Source organism: Epinephelus fuscoguttatus, linkage group LG3 (assembly GCF_011397635.1).
Source record: "Epinephelus fuscoguttatus linkage group LG3, E.fuscoguttatus.final_Chr_v1".
Classification (NCBI taxonomy): domain Eukaryota; kingdom Metazoa; phylum Chordata; class Actinopteri; order Perciformes; family Serranidae; genus Epinephelus; species Epinephelus fuscoguttatus.
Window position 1 is genome coordinate 13,163,910 of NC_064754.1, and position 15,719 is coordinate 13,179,628.

At 38.9% G+C, this 15,719-nt stretch overlaps 1 protein-coding gene across 4 annotated transcripts in view; it reads left to right on the forward strand.

The window, feature by feature from the left end:
• LOC125885026 (teneurin-3) overlaps window positions 1-15,719 on the forward strand; it is a 409,411-nt gene that overhangs the window by 115,302 nt on the left and 278,390 nt on the right. For all 4 annotated transcript variants that reach the window (XM_049570393.1, XM_049570405.1, XM_049570397.1 and 1 more), the window contains exons 4-7: window positions 6,955-7,185; window positions 9,328-9,448; window positions 12,137-12,207; window positions 15,354-15,641. In XM_049570393.1, coding sequence (XP_049426350.1) covers window positions 7,083-7,185; window positions 9,328-9,448; window positions 12,137-12,207; window positions 15,354-15,641 — 583 coding nt within the window. In that variant the 5' untranslated portion in view covers window positions 6,955-7,082. The remainder of the gene's footprint in view (window positions 1-6,954; window positions 7,186-9,327; window positions 9,449-12,136; window positions 12,208-15,353; window positions 15,642-15,719) is intronic.

The following is a 15,719-nucleotide window of genomic DNA, read 5'->3' on the forward strand; positions in this document are numbered from 1 at the left end:
TTTAATACATTGTGTGTATTTTCTGTCCATTTATTACAGAATTTGCGATGCAGAGGTAATTTATAGAGAGAATGGGGCATTCTGCTGTTAAGGACATCTCTCTGTCTGTTTGTGACTTTCCAATTTCCAATCATCATTCATGATGTGTCAAAAGAGGCAGGAAAGAGAGATGAGATATGAATAAAAGATAGAGTGAGATAGAGGCGATTGAAAAAGAAATAGGGAGGGATGTCACTGAGCGCATAATGTGTGTATTCTTGGGAGCCCTTGAAGCCGTGCAGTTCACTGAACATAAAAATTAATAGCAGAGTGATTAACAGAAGCAGCGGCGTACAGCTCTACTGTGGTAAGCTGTTAGAAAAACGCCTCCTCAAAGCTCCAGCCCATTTGTGTACACAATGCGTGTCCACAAACATACATGGTATCCTCACACTCCGTTTCCCATAACAATAAACACACTGAAATACTTATAAGCACACCATCACAGGCACTCTCATCTCAGAACATACAGAACTAAATATACACTTATTGTAGACCAGCGTGTACATTATCTTCATCCTTGGTCATATTTGTGTAATGCACCTTTAGATTTCTCTGGATTGCATTTTGTTATTGTTGGAAAATGGACAAGTGGACACAGTTTCCAATCAATTTCTAACTCGTACCTTCCATGTAGGTATGGTATACAGCTGGAAGAGCAAATAAAATTGGAAAGGCACTTGGCAAGCACAGACCTTTGCCAGGGCCAAATGCCCAATCTTGCAATGTTAACAAAAGTGAAAAATAATGTGTGTATCTGACCTGTGATTCAGATCCCACTCCCAAATTGAATGGGTTCTCCCGTGGCCCATACTTCAACCGTCCACCAAGTTTCATGAAAATTGGGCCAGTGGTTTTTCCATAATCCTGCTGACAAACAAACAAACCAAACATAACCTCCTGCTTGGCGGAGGTAATAATAGAACCTGTGCTTTTAAGCTCCCGTTTGCAAGGGGCTTTTTTTCCAGGTTTAAATCAAGCTGCAACGACAAGGTCGACTGATCAATTTCCCATTCTTTAATTCATAATCTAACTGAAATGAGCAGTAGTGTTTTTCAGTTATTCATTCACTCTTCTGTGAATGAGCTATAATTACATGAATTCCTCGCTTTAAATCAGACAGAACAGATTCTCAGTCACATCTCAGCCAAACCACAACATTTAAATGTCCTAAAACATATTGTTGCAATGCATGACAAGTTGTCTTGTTTTGCTGTTGTTGTTTTGTACAGTCAGTGTATGTTTTTAGATCATCGAAGTTCACAAATGTTCTATTAAAATGGCTCTAATCAATGATAGAGTGTGCAAAAGCAGTTCTTCATGACACTGATATCATGCCCTCTAACACATCTTCCTAACTGAACGCTATGTGAAGGAGCGAACGTCAGAATGTTTCAGTGTTTCCCAATGATGTCAGGCTCCGTGCGTCAGCAAAGAGGCAGAGCCACAACTGTCAGCCATAAATGTAGCGCAGTATCATTTCCTCAGTCATGTGCATACTACTCCTCATTGTTATCATATTCAATATAACATTGATTACCAGGCACAGTCTGTTTTATCCACCATTTTAGTTCATTTTTAGTAACTCTCATACATATCTTACTCATATTGTTACTCTCTGAGTCACTGGTTTTCCTTTTGCTCCTTGAAACACTTAATCTTGTTATATTTGTTTATTTCGCCAGATATTTAATACTCTAATGTTTCTAAAACTGGGCCCAGTGAGTGACCCTGACCCGCTGGTTGTTACTGGTTTTGATTGTTAAATTGTGGTTACTCTGCTTAGAGTTACTGTAATTTGAAGCATTCTCTGTCACAGGAATTTCCTTTGGAATAAATCAAATAGAATTGAATTGAATAAATTGAATTGAATTGAACTGAATCAATTTAATTGAATTTAATTGAATCAATTGAATTGAATTGAACTGAATAAATTAGTGGAATTGAGTCAAATTGAATTGCATTGAATCAATTGAATTTAATTGAACTGAATAAATGAATCGAACTGAGTTAAATTTAATCAAATTGAATCAGTTGAATTGAATTGAATTGAATTGAAACGAAATTAGATTAAATGAAATGAAAGGAAAAACCACACGCCCTGTCTCTATTTTAATGTAAACCGCATGTACTGCTAACCTATTTTCAAAACAACTGCAATCCATTGCCTTGGCTTGTTTAGGGCTTGATAGGCTCTCTGAATGTCGTCGCTCGAAGTATATCTGGACACTTTTTCATGCTCCATCTGTCAATGTTTGCTTGCTCTCTGTATCCTAGGAAGAGGTGTAACATGTGCAGCAGTTGCACAAAGTGATGAGTTAGTGACCAATATAAGAGACATTAGAGGTTGGAATAGACTTTTTGACACTTTATTTCCATAGCATCAGTTTAAAACATGCTCTGAGGGAATGGATGTCTTAGGTAGGTGTCGTAGGTAGGTAAGTAGATAGGTTGGCACCTGCTCATCACATCATCCTCATGACCACATCCACATCCATATCTGTATTTTTAAGATATTCAATAAATAGTGGGCGGCACGGTGGTGTGGTGGTTAGCACTCTCGCCTCACAGCAAGAGGGTTGCCGGTTTGATCCCGGGTACGGGAGCCCTTCTGTGCAGAGTTTGCATGTTCTCCCCGTGTCAGCGTGGGTTCTCTGTGGGCACTCCGGCTTCCTCCCACAGTCCAAAGACATGCAGATTGGGGACTAGGTTAATTGATAACTCTAAATTGTCTGTAGGTGTGAATGTGAGCGTGAATGGTTGTCTGTCTCTATGTTTCAGCCCTGTGATAGTCTGGCGACCTGTCCAGGGTGTACCCTGCATCTCGCCCGATGTTAGCTGGGATTGACTCCAGCCCCCCCGCGATCCTCATGAGGATGAAGCAGTTAGAAGATGAATGAATGAATGAATAAATAGTAAGTAAAAACAATAAAACAGTAAAAGCAGCCGAACAGGGAGAGCTCCGGGTCGCTGCGACTATACATGCCGACATCTTGAATGAAAACCCCCCTATGGTGTAAATGGACCAGATACTGTCAGTTAGTAACGTCTTATGCATTCTGTATTATAATAGGCATGAAACAAAAGTCCATTGTTAATGTAAGGGATTACTTTTTTCTGTTCAGGTTCAATTTATGAGAAGAAAAAAAAGATGCTAAACAACAGCTCTGAGAGAATAAATATATACAGCACCTCCTGTTCCTCTGAATCATTCAGGGGCCCCCCGCCAACATAGCCCTTGCTCACGGCATGGCACACCACGATTATTCACCCCAATGCAGATCAGCAGTTAATATATGAATATCATGTATCTCATTAGCACTTGGCATCATAGTGGCTCCATGGTGAGTGTTACTTTATACTTTGCATGTTCTTGTTATGTTTGCACAGGCTCCCTCCTGGTTCCCCTGGTGATCCTCTACAGTGCAAAGGCCTGTAGGTCAGCTTAAGTGAACACTCTGATGTGAAGGGTTCAAGCTCTGTGTGTGCTAGAACAGGCATAATAATCTGAATAGAAATACGCAGGCATGATAAATTAATGACTTGGATCAATATTGCTTCAGAGCAGCTTTAGTCCTTCTTGTCCTGCTGTCATTAACGATAAGACTATAACGGCACCGAATACCTCAACCAAGTAGTCTGGACAGCAAAGTGCATTATGATACAACCACACAAACAAACATACACTTTAATAATAACACACACACACACACACACACACACACACACACACACACACGCACATACGCACATACACACTTGCATGCAGGTCCAGAAGGTAGGGGATTTAAGGCTCAGTGTCTCAGATTAAGTTGCCGGCTTATAAAGCTGTCTGACCACTACTGGCTGTCTTTACTTCCCCCTCTCTCTCAGCATTGCTCAGCCTCTCTGTATGTCTCTTCTTGCAAACTGACTTTTTTGTCTGACCTTTCTTGTCTTGTGTCTGAATTCACTGTTGTCTCAAGTCAAAAGGAGGTCTAAAATAATACTGCCCCACAAATTTATCACACTTGGCTTTTATAAGCTGTGTTATCTCTCATTCTCGTTTCTTGCCTATGTGCCTGCCTCTTTTCCTCTAACAACCTTTGGGTTTCTGTGTGGTCACCCAAAATAAAATTCCAGCTCTAACTTTCTCACCCGCTCCTTCTTTTCTGTCCACCTATTAAAAAATGAAAGCTGGACCCATTTTGAAAGGCCAGCACTGATTTATTTGTATTTGAGCTGCTTCCAGGTGATATACTGTACCGAGGCTCATGTTAAGCTCTCACTGTAAAACTCCCCAGTGACAGCAGCTGGTGACTCTACGTGTATCCAAAGAGGCACACATGACTCAAAGAACTGCTGACAGGCTGTGGATCCATCCCATCAGCTTACTGTCCCATCTCAGGATCAATTCTACCTCATTACTTATAACTCAGCATAAAGAACAGCACAAAAAACAGCCAGCCTGGCAACTGTGCCTTTTATAAACTGACAATCAGCAATTCTGCATGAAGGCTAAGCTATCATAATTTAGAGAGTCTTCTTGTCAGGTTAATGTCATGGACTAATGTAAGTAACTGTCCTATGAGAATCGAGAACCAGTTTCAGTTAAGAACCAGTTCCAAATCCTCTGATCCATCTTAATCGTGTGCTTCCAAGCTTATGAATTTCTTTTATTAATATTGGCATGGTTTTCTGACAGTGGCGTGTTGCAAAACAATGATGTCAAACTGAGGTATATGCTGCCAGAAACGTGCAACAAGAAGACAAAGGAACAGTCCAAGGTGTAGCTTTATTTCACAAACAAAAATGACAATGCTGTTGCTTGTAATGTCTGCAAAATTATAATTTCAAGTAAGGGAGGAAACGGCAGCAACATGCTGAAACATCTTACTAAGCAACATGGGTTTAAAATCCAGGAATGCCATGTATCTGACACTCTACAGTGGCACTGCTAACCGAGCATGCAGACAGGGTGAGCAGATTTTTTTCTCTGACTAAGAAAACCTAAATGAAAACAAATCTGTCATTTCATGTACACATTGTTTGGACTTAGAGATGATAAAACAGTTGCTAAAAGCCTATGTAGGCCTACTTTTTTCCACATAGGAAATTGATCAGGGACCAATAGGGGAATCAATAAAGACTTGGATCGATAACACTCAGTAAAATCTTGTCAATTCCCATCCTCTCAAGCCAAGATAAATTTCTGCCCCAAATGCATGCGTGGTATTTTTGTATGAATTCAATAGTTGAAATGTTTTTGCTCTTTTTGTCTTTTGGCTTAAAACAGCCATCAGTGAATTAAATGATTAAAGAAGCATTTAATGATTTTTGTTTGTTTGTTAGATCTATGAATAGTTTAGAATTAAAAAAAATATAATAATAGTGAAATCTTTCCCTCACAGTTTCCCAGAGCCCAAGGTTACATTTCCAGAATGTTTGTCTTTGTCTGACAAACGCTCCGAAACACAAAGATATTAAATTGGCAATCATATGAGATCAAGTAAACCAGCAAATCCTCAAAACAACATAAGGATATTTGACATTAGTGCTGAATAGATTACTTAAACAATTAGGTGAGATGGGCCTCTGTTTGCCTCTTTTTACAATTTGGCATTGACTTTATGTGCATTCACACTCTCTTTCTGCACAGCTCTGTGTTGTGTAATGCAACTAAAAAGAATATGGATGAAGGAATGTGCTGCCGCCCACACCCCACTCACTTGTGTTTTTGTTTATATACATTAAATGCCAGATGGCACAATCAAGTTACATGCATTCACATTATGAACTATCAGAGGGTTTTTATGGTTTTGATTTGTCCTCCTCTCAAAATGTAAAGCATGACTTTTAAGGACAACAAACACAGCTCTTGTCTCAGAGTCTTTTAGTACAACCAAATTTGTCCCCTTGCATTTTTACATGTTCCAAGCATTTACTGGTCGAGAGGGATGTGTACAATGTACAAATTTGTACATTGTACACATATTAAACACCATGGCAAGATGCCTGCATTGTTACAGCCCTATAAAAAAATGACCATTTTCTCAGCACAATACAGACATCATGACCTGCTCTACTGTTTTGGTTTGTGCAAATAAAATATCAGTGATCACAATGCTTTCCAGGATAGATCACCCCTAAGAAACACTGTATGCGTTAACTTGTCCCGTCAGTTTTGGTGGGTCAACTTTAGAAACCACACTTAAGTTTTGGTACTGCACTGGATGAGAATTCCCCTGAGGCTAGTGACAGTGACAACCTGACGTCTTAAAGACAGGTTAAAGTGTTACAGTGAGGTGACGATTCATTTACATTCATAAGGAGAGCAGCTAACTGTTCGAGCACGCTGTGATGAAACAGATGTCAGTGCAGCTATGCGTGCAGGTACATGTGGTTTACACTAAGGGGCATGAGGGTAGCTTTGCGACCTCCATAATAATGTGATTCTTTGAGGCGGGTTTGCTATTCAGTGGACTGGGAAACTTCATTAAATGTATGAATAAAGAATCTATTTACAGAGGAATTGATTAGCCAAATGAATGAAGACATACAACATGACATGTGAATGCCTGATCAAACAAGCCTGCAAATCAGTTTCCATCTAAACTGACTGTAAATATGAATTAGCCTCTTGGCCTCTGCCTATCTTCCCTATTTGTGCAAAGCTTTATGAACAAACTGGACATGTTCGGCTTGCAGAACATGTCTTTATGGTATCCATGTCAACTAATGAGAATGAACAAAACACAGAGTGTGCTGCTGCTATTTTTAATCAAGTCACCACAAGAGCACCTTCTGCATACACTGTTGTTGTAGTTGATGATTAACACACCCTGATGTCAGTTTAAAATGTAACAGTCATCGCTCATCATTCATTCCTTGACTTTGTCATTGATTATTCCTTTGTGTCTCTCTGTGTGTCTGCAGGTGGAGTCCAACAACCCTGACGCTCTCTCTCTGTCTTCATCCTATATCTCTCTTTGTCTTTCTTTCCGCTTTCTGCCTGTCTGTCTGTCTGTCTTTCTGTCTACGCAGCTGTACAGCAGCATGCCTGTATGTTTGCCAGCAGCACAAGCAGAAGCACTATGGAAGTAAAAGAGCGACGTCCATACTGCTCACTCACCAAGGGCCGCAGGGACAAGGAGGGACCTTACACTGGTGAGTAGCTCGGTTAGCTCAATCTGTCTTACGGTCATTCATTTATTCGCTCAATTGTTTGTTTCTTCAGTCATTACTTAGTCGAGTCAGTCAGAGCGTCAGTTGCACTCAGAGATCTTTTGCCGGCCTTAAAATTAGGGACCACTGACATACTGTATGATACTGAAAAATATATATTAAACGTGCAGTGTGTAGGATTTAGTGGCATCTAGCAGTGAGGTTGAAAATAGCATCAACTGAATACCTCTTTCCTAACCCCTCCTAAACCTATCATGGCCTTCAGGTAATGTAAAAATGTAAAAAGCTCTTTCTTGAGCCAATGTTTCATTTGTCTGCTCTGTAGAAACATGCTGCTGCAACATGGCGGAAAAAGACCTGCTGCATATGTAGATATGAAAGAATCATTCTAAGCTATCGAATACACAACTCTTAGTTTTAGGTGACTTTACACTAATGAACACATAATCATGATGTGTGATATCCGACATCAGATCCTCTCAGATCCCACTCACATACAACATATTTCAACATTGCCTTCCATTGACAAACCAAGTGTTTATCAAAGTGTGAGAAGATCACATTTTTTAGCGGTGTTGAACTTCTATCTTGCTGCGTCTGCCCCCAGGAACACTCTCTACAAATCTGTTTGGATGCGTGGATCTCGAGAAACCTTTAAGCAGCAATCGGCCCGTTCTGAACATGCACGTTTTGAACGGTAAAGTGCAGTGTGTGTTCCCTTAGTCCCTTCTCTTCTGTGAGCGCTCTCCAACAAAAAAATAAACAAAAAACGCTACACCAATGGTGATCAATGTTTGTCCTCATTGTCGAACGCTTTCTTTTTCTTTCTGAACACCAAATTTATTTTTTTATCTGGAGCATCCACTTCAGAAACTTTTCTTGGACGCTTCTCAGCATTCTCCGCCATAGCTTTGGCCATTTTCCTAGCTCTTCCATCGTTACGGTCTCTCCTCCCTTCCTGTCCTCTTTAGCTCTGGCTTGTTTATGTGAAACGCATCACTTCTGGTGTGCCAATGCGGGGAAGTTGCTACAGACGTCATAGCTCTGGTTTTACTGTGAAGTTCAGAGAGCTTTCCCTTTCAGCGATAGGCTTAATCAACACTCTGTGAACTCTTTTTGAAAGAGCTGAAATGTGAAGGGACACTCATTTACCTCCAAACCTAAAGTACAATATGTACTGCCAAGCATTTCGCAGCCAATCAGATCACAACAAGGTGAGGGTTCGCACAGAACTGTGGCAGTGTGGCACATTTAAAATGAATTTGGTTTCATACAACTGAAAGCACCATGCAGACAGTGCTGTAAAGATGCATTACAGTGCTTAGACAGTCACTGTCAAGCGTGCATCTGTGTGTGTGTGTGTGTGTGTGTGTGTGTGTGTGCGTGTGTGCGTGTGTGTGTGAAGTGGCAGTGAGGAGATCAGTTGATGTGCTTGGAAAGTTATGGGGCCAAAAAATACATCTGAATAGCTTGCAGTTCTTCCCAGAAGGCAGACGTTGATATTCATTGTGCAGTACATGAGAGAGGTCCTGGGTGATTTTTCCAGCTGGCCTGAGGCTGTACTTAGTCCAGCTGCTGAGAGAGCAGTCCTCCATAGATCAACCTACAACTCTGGAGCTGATCTCCAGGAGCCATAGAATATTTACTGCACTTCGGACAGAATTATAGTTTGTGTTGGAGACAAAATGAATAAGGTGAGAATCATCCTGCTTGCAGCCAGTGAAACTGTCTCCTCAACAAATAAATCATCTGCTCTTATAAATAAAAAGTCCATGTGCCAAAGGAACCTCTGTGTGCTCTCAAAGATACTTGAAAAAATTATATTTGTGTGCTTGGTGTGAATATTGACAAGAGCTGTACTGAGATATTGGGTAGCTCCAAAAGCATTCTAAAACTCAAATAGACATACAGTACAGTAAACTCATCGTGAATGGCATCTCATAGCTGCTTTATACTGTATGTACATGTCTGAGAGTGTCACTTAAACAGACTGGGAACTGTAAATAACACAATCCAGCCTGGAGGATGGACAACAGTGTCTGTTATCTGTGTGTTTGCATGATTTTGTGCTTACATACAGTATGTGTGTGTATCTGCTCATGTGTGTGTTTCTATCCATGCTAGGTTCATCAGGGGACAGTGAAGACTGTGCTATTGGTTCCCAGGGACTCCGGGTCCCCACTCAGAAGTCTTACTCCTCCAGTGAAACACTCAAGGCCTTTGACCAGCACCAAGACCAGACCAGGTTAGAAATGGAGTTGCACACATTATAATGTTCCATTTTGATAAACTCAGTGGATCATACTGGGGCTGTGTCATGGCTGTGTAAAGCACAAAAACAGATCTTTGAATAATGTTGTCTTCAGTAGACAATTTGACCTACACTGTGTTTGGTAACTCCAGAGAGAAACTGAAAGCTTCAGCGTTTCTTCACCAGGAGGATCATGCAATTATTAATACTTTTTTTCCGTGTCTGCACACCATTAAACAAACCACTGCAGACAGCAGACTTGAGTATAAAAGCTACCTTTTACTGTGGATGATTTCTGCTTCCCTAAGCTGTTATTTCTTGTCTCATAAGAAAGCTTGAACCAACATGATCAGTCTAAAGCACTTCCTGGTTATACTGATAATTTCATCAAAACATGTCATATTGAGAGACAGTTTTAGGCACTTGCTTCAAATGTTATCAGCCCATTAAAAAGCTGTTAGCAGTTGTCATCGGGAGCATAGATTTAACGGTATGTGTTTCAGGAATTGTCGGTTAGAAGTCTAGTCTAGAAGTATAGAAAGACTTTATTGTCATTGCATAGGAATACGATGAAGTAGTTGCGACTCTCAAGTGATGCATTCTAACAGCGAACATAAAAACACAGGACATTCATTGACGATAAAAATGCTAATAAATATAAGTATGTAGTAGTGGATGGCAGACTGGCAGCAGTAAACATTGTCACTTTACTTGTTTACTGTTTGTAAACAATATCGTCAGTGAAAGTGAAAGCCAGACTCACTCTTATTTCCTATATATGTGTTTTTAGGTGTTGTGTCCCTCTTTCTCTTCCTCTTGGATCTGTGCCACTTATGATCTGACAGCTGGTCGCTACCTTTTTATAAAGTCCTGACCTCACTTGCACCTACTGTGCCCAGGAATGCCCAAAAACAGTGAAATAAGATGACAATAAAAAAACACAGGCAGAGGGCAGAGTCTCTGCAGATAAATACAGCACAGCCCTGTTGTAGTGTAGTGTAGACCCTCTGAACTGTTTCTGCGGCAACAGAACAGATTTTTTTTTACAGTAAATCTGTTGTGTGTCCAGTTTTTTTAATCCATTTTTTCAATCAATTTTATTAATAATTTATCTTTATTACACACTCTGATTTATCTGGTCTTAGCCTATGTTTAATGGTTTTATTGCTGTTTTTATCTTGATGGTGTATGCTATTTTATTTGTCTTATAAAGCACTTTGTAACTGTGTTTTCAAAAGTGCTATACAAATAAAGTGTGATATTATTATTATCATTTATTATCAGTATGTTTTATTTAGATGCATAAGTTAGCAAAATTAGTGTCACATACTTAGGGTAAGTTAAGTTACGCCACACACGTAATTATTTTAACCCAAATGATGATATTTTCCTAAACCAATGTAGTTTTTGTGCTAAACCTCACCAAACTGCCACCATTTCACAACTTTAACAAAGAGTTCAAAATGGACATGTTGTATATGCACCTTCTGGCCTCCTGCAGTCGTCCACTCTGAAGGATTATAATGGCAGTAATCACAACTATTAACAGCCATTCACAGTAAAGACCTGATAATATTCAAAACATGTGTTTTAGGCTAGTTTCCTGGAAGATCAGTGTAGATACGGTACAGTTGATGTTATATATTAATATAGTTTGAACGTTTACTGGAGTTTGATTGGAGTTGTACTGATTACTGATGATTGAACCACATTAGGGCTGCTTTATTCTCAGTGAATGAAAATCAATTTCACTACAGTGCCACATTTTTTTTTTTACCAGCAACCCTTGATTATCCAACAAAAATCAGTAAAGGACATACATTATACATCTGACAGGCAGAACAGTGAAATGTAAATTAAATGCTACTTCCATGGATTCCTGGAAAAAAAGGTGTTTTGAATATAATTTTAATTTTAAACCAATTCCATCTGCTTATAGTTCTTGAATGTCGTCTCCCAAATGTTTCTCTTTCCTCATTGTGGTTTTGTGTGTGTGCGAGCCACCCACCTGAGTTGAGGACTTAGTTTTTGCTGTGTTAATTAACTATTGTCAGGTATATATGTAAATGATATTAAAACAGATTGTATTGACAAAGAATATGACGCATGTTGTTCTATTTCAGGAAGAGAGGAGAGTGAACAATGCAGCAGACTCGTAAAGAACATGCATTTTGTTAACTTCAGAAATACAGCTGGACTTAATGTCCCAGTTAATTTCCTGTTGTCCTTTTTAATCACTCTTTCAGTTATTAGCTATTAAGCTGTAACAAGCCATATTCTCAGATTGCATAATATAACTCAATTCACTTTAATTTGTGGCCTCTGCACTGAGTTTCAAGATGCTCCCAACACCCGTCACCCTATAACAGTACTGTACATCCAACAGTGCTGTGAGCAAGTGAGCAGTATACTGTAGTTCCAGTTGAGCTTTTACTAACTGTTGTGATCCATTCAAGCAGGATTATTGCACCAGCTGTAGAGAACAATTGTTCTCCACCACTAGCAGTGATCAGCCTTGACACTGTTTTGCCGTCTTTTGTTTTTGTTGATGCCTAACTGTAATTCCAACTCGTTGGTGCCTGTGAACGCAACAAAAGGGTAGAACAAAGCTGGATTTATTCTGAAGGACTGTCCTTTAGTATAGTAACACAACTGATGGCATTTGTCCTTGGTTGTTGACAGGTTGCTGTACGGGACGACAAAGGGATACAAGGACATGGTTCACCGTGAACAGGATGATTATAACAGACAAGGTGAGAGTCCACATGCACCCACACATATGCTCCCTGTGCCTCCTCCGCTTAAAGCAACAACAGTCAGAATAGTGTATTTTGAACTAAACAGGTGTTCTTTTGGTAGCCTTGCCATCAGCTCCTTGAAATGTCATGTTAATTTCCTCTCCGTTTTTTTTTTTTAAATGTTTACATTGCTCAGTTCTGCCAGTTGTGAATTGATTTGTCTTTAGTGTCTTAGTATGGATTTGGTCGGGTGTTTCTGTAATGTCTGATTTACATGTCCTGCGTTAATGCAAATCTTTGTGCTTTGTATTTTGCTTTTTGTTGTTTTGTTGTTTACACATTTGGGGAGTTTTAAAACTTGGAAAACACAATAACAGTGTGAATATGGATAGATGCAGGTCAGATGGGGTAGTGGAAAGAGCTGTTGAATCATTTTAATAATAAAATTATGTATGCTGATAGCTACAGTATAATGAATCACTGAAAGTGACACATTAAAGTCTTGTGAAAGAAATAGAGAAAATTGTAAAAATAGCACATTAAAAGAAAAAAAAAGCCTAACCACAGAAGCGCATTCATTGTTCTCAAGCTCCAATTAACACAGCGTCAATATTTGAGAAATGAAAAAGTCATAATTACTCAATCATCTTATCTCCTTCGTTTTCACTGCTGGCCTAATTGGAGCTCATTTAAAATTAATATAACTTTTAATTGAACGGCAGCACTCGTTATCTCTTGTTGTGCCATTAATTACGGAAAGCTTTTATAATTTCCCTTTTCATTAGCTGATTAAAGATGAAGAGGCACATACTGAGATTCTACAGATGATTTGTTTGTCTTCTTTTCATTTATATTTTAAAGGATTATCACACGTGTTATTTGAACCTGATTTCAGCTCATTTCCAGTTGATGTAAAAAGAGTTACTCCTGATGATTTATTAAATTTAATGAAAAGAAGTATTTTGAATTTATAATCCACTATGAAATACTTGCCCTAGTCTGCATGTTCTCAAATATTAAAGATTTTTCTTTTGGAAAGAAAGAAAAAAAAGGAAGGAGGACAAAGAAAGAAAGAAAGAAAGAAAGAGCCCCTACTGAAACACCCATTATTAAGCTTGTTCATTTTGGTTTTTGGGGGAACTGAAAAAAAAGTTTGATGTAATATAATCACAGAAAAGGCATACAGCTCTGCATCCATTAAGCAACTGCAAATCCTTACTCATCAATCAGTTTTTAGATATGAAATTTGAGAAACATCATTTTGCATCTTTGATCATATAAACCATGAAAAATGTATTTAATTTACACCAAAGAGAATTGTAATAATCTTCATGAATGCTTATTTTTGTGGAAGTATTTGTCTCTGTCTAATTGTGTGGACCCCAGAAAGAGTAGTTAACGTTTCTGCATCAACTAATGAGCATCCTAATTAATACAAGTACAAACAGATTAGGGCTTCTTCATTAATAACCAGGGTTGTATCAATTGATTTTATATCATTAATCAGAGACTCATCATGACTCTAATCTTGGAATAGTTGGGCGTTTTATAGCTGAGGTTTTGACATAAGAGTTGACGGGTTGATTTATTACGGGTTCGTCATACACCTTAAAAAAATCCAGCAGTCTAAAGTATAAGATGACCTTTTGAAGATATAAAAACATATTCCATTCCTGAAACTTTTATATTTGTTTCTTTTTTATTTCTTTGCCACAGTCTTGGTTTTGTATGTGTCTTTTGTGATTCAAAATTACATCAGTTTCAGCCTTGAGTCTTCTTGTTTTTTTACAGTGAGTTTAATTTATTTTTAAACGTTATTTTTTTCTGAGTAACTGGTATAAAAGAATCTGTAGCAATGACATGCGTCCTCATGTGACTTGCACTACCTTCACAGTGTATATTTTAATAGTCTCCAGGCTTAAAGCGCTGGTAATCTGTCTCCTCTCCTGTAATGACTAAATGGGATTTAAGGGATCTAGTCAATAAGTATTCACCTTCTCTGTCTGGTTCATCTTCTGCGTTCCTGCTTCTATTTCCACGGCTAGAATTGTCTTCTATAATTTCTTTTTCAACCATTGTCCTCCCTGAAAGCACTGCTGCGGTTTTACAGTCCCTAACCAGGGCCAAGGCTTTTCTTCTTCGCAATAGAATAAGTGAGATGCTGCATGAGTCAGGCTCACTCTACGGGTAGCAGCTGCTGTCAGTGTGTGTGTGTGTCTGCGCGTGTGTGTTTTCCTTTCTTAACTGAGATTGTCTTTGCCACATTCTCACACTCAAAAGTAAGACCACATGTGTCCGTGATGGTTAGACCATTATATAGGGTCAATAAGATTTAACACAGTTAGACAATTAATCAATTAGTTGCTTAACAGAAAATTAATTGAAAGCAGTTTTAATGATTGATTAATCCAAGTAATTTATCAAGCAAAACTGTCAGATGTTATCTGGTTATATCTGGTTCCAGCTTCACAAATATGAGGATTTAAATTCCAAGGGAGAAGAAAGGAGTGGAGCACACTGATCCATTTACAGCCTTTAAACGTGCGATCAGATTTTTCAACACCACAGAGGCTTCATCAAAGTCAAAGAAAGAAGGAATTACATGTTTTTGTACATTTAATATTTTTATTTTACGGAGTGTTTAGTCAGACAAAACAAACAAGTGGATGACATATCCTTGGCTTCTGTGAAACTTAGATTTTTCACGACTTAATTTAGCATCAGGCAATAAACTCTTTTGTATATAAATAATCTAGGAGATGAGAAGAGAACACGAATGTCAGGGTTATGTCTTTTTTTTTTATTTAACAATGTAGAATCAGTTAAAAACAAATATGTTTTTCAGCTTTGCTATAAAGTATTTCTTGTGTGAAGACATCTTGTAACATCAAATTGTGTTTTTATCACCATTGGGAAGTTATCATGGACTTGTCTTTATCTTATCATTCATATTTGAAGGAACATTTAAAGATGTATATATTGATGTAAATGTCAGATTTTTATCTTGTAATGAAGTTGGTATAAAAGATAAATATATAAAATGAAATTCTTAATATTTATAGTAATAAGCAATAAGCAGTGAAACATACACTCACCATAATGTATCATAAAATATTCACATTTCCACACAATAGTTAAATCTCCATCTGCTTCTCTTTCAGGTCAGCACTTCAGTCTCCGTCAGCTGGGAATCTGCGAGCCGCCTTCACGTCGTGGCCTGGCGTTCTGCTCCGAGATGGGCCTCCCCCACCGTGGCTTCTCAGTCGGCACAGGCCCGGACCTGGATACCGACAGTCAGGCTGTGATGTCGCCAGAGCGCGCCATGAGGCTGTGGGGCCGCGGGGGTCTGGGTAAATCGTCAGGGAGGAGTTCCTGTCTGTCCAGCCGCTCCAACTCTGTGCTGACTCTCACCGACACCGAGCACGAGAACAAGTCAGACAGCGACAACGGTAGGACATCATCTTAACTTTCTTTTTCTCTTTTTGGTGTTCTTTCCCTCTGTGCTCAACACCTCACATACCAGATGC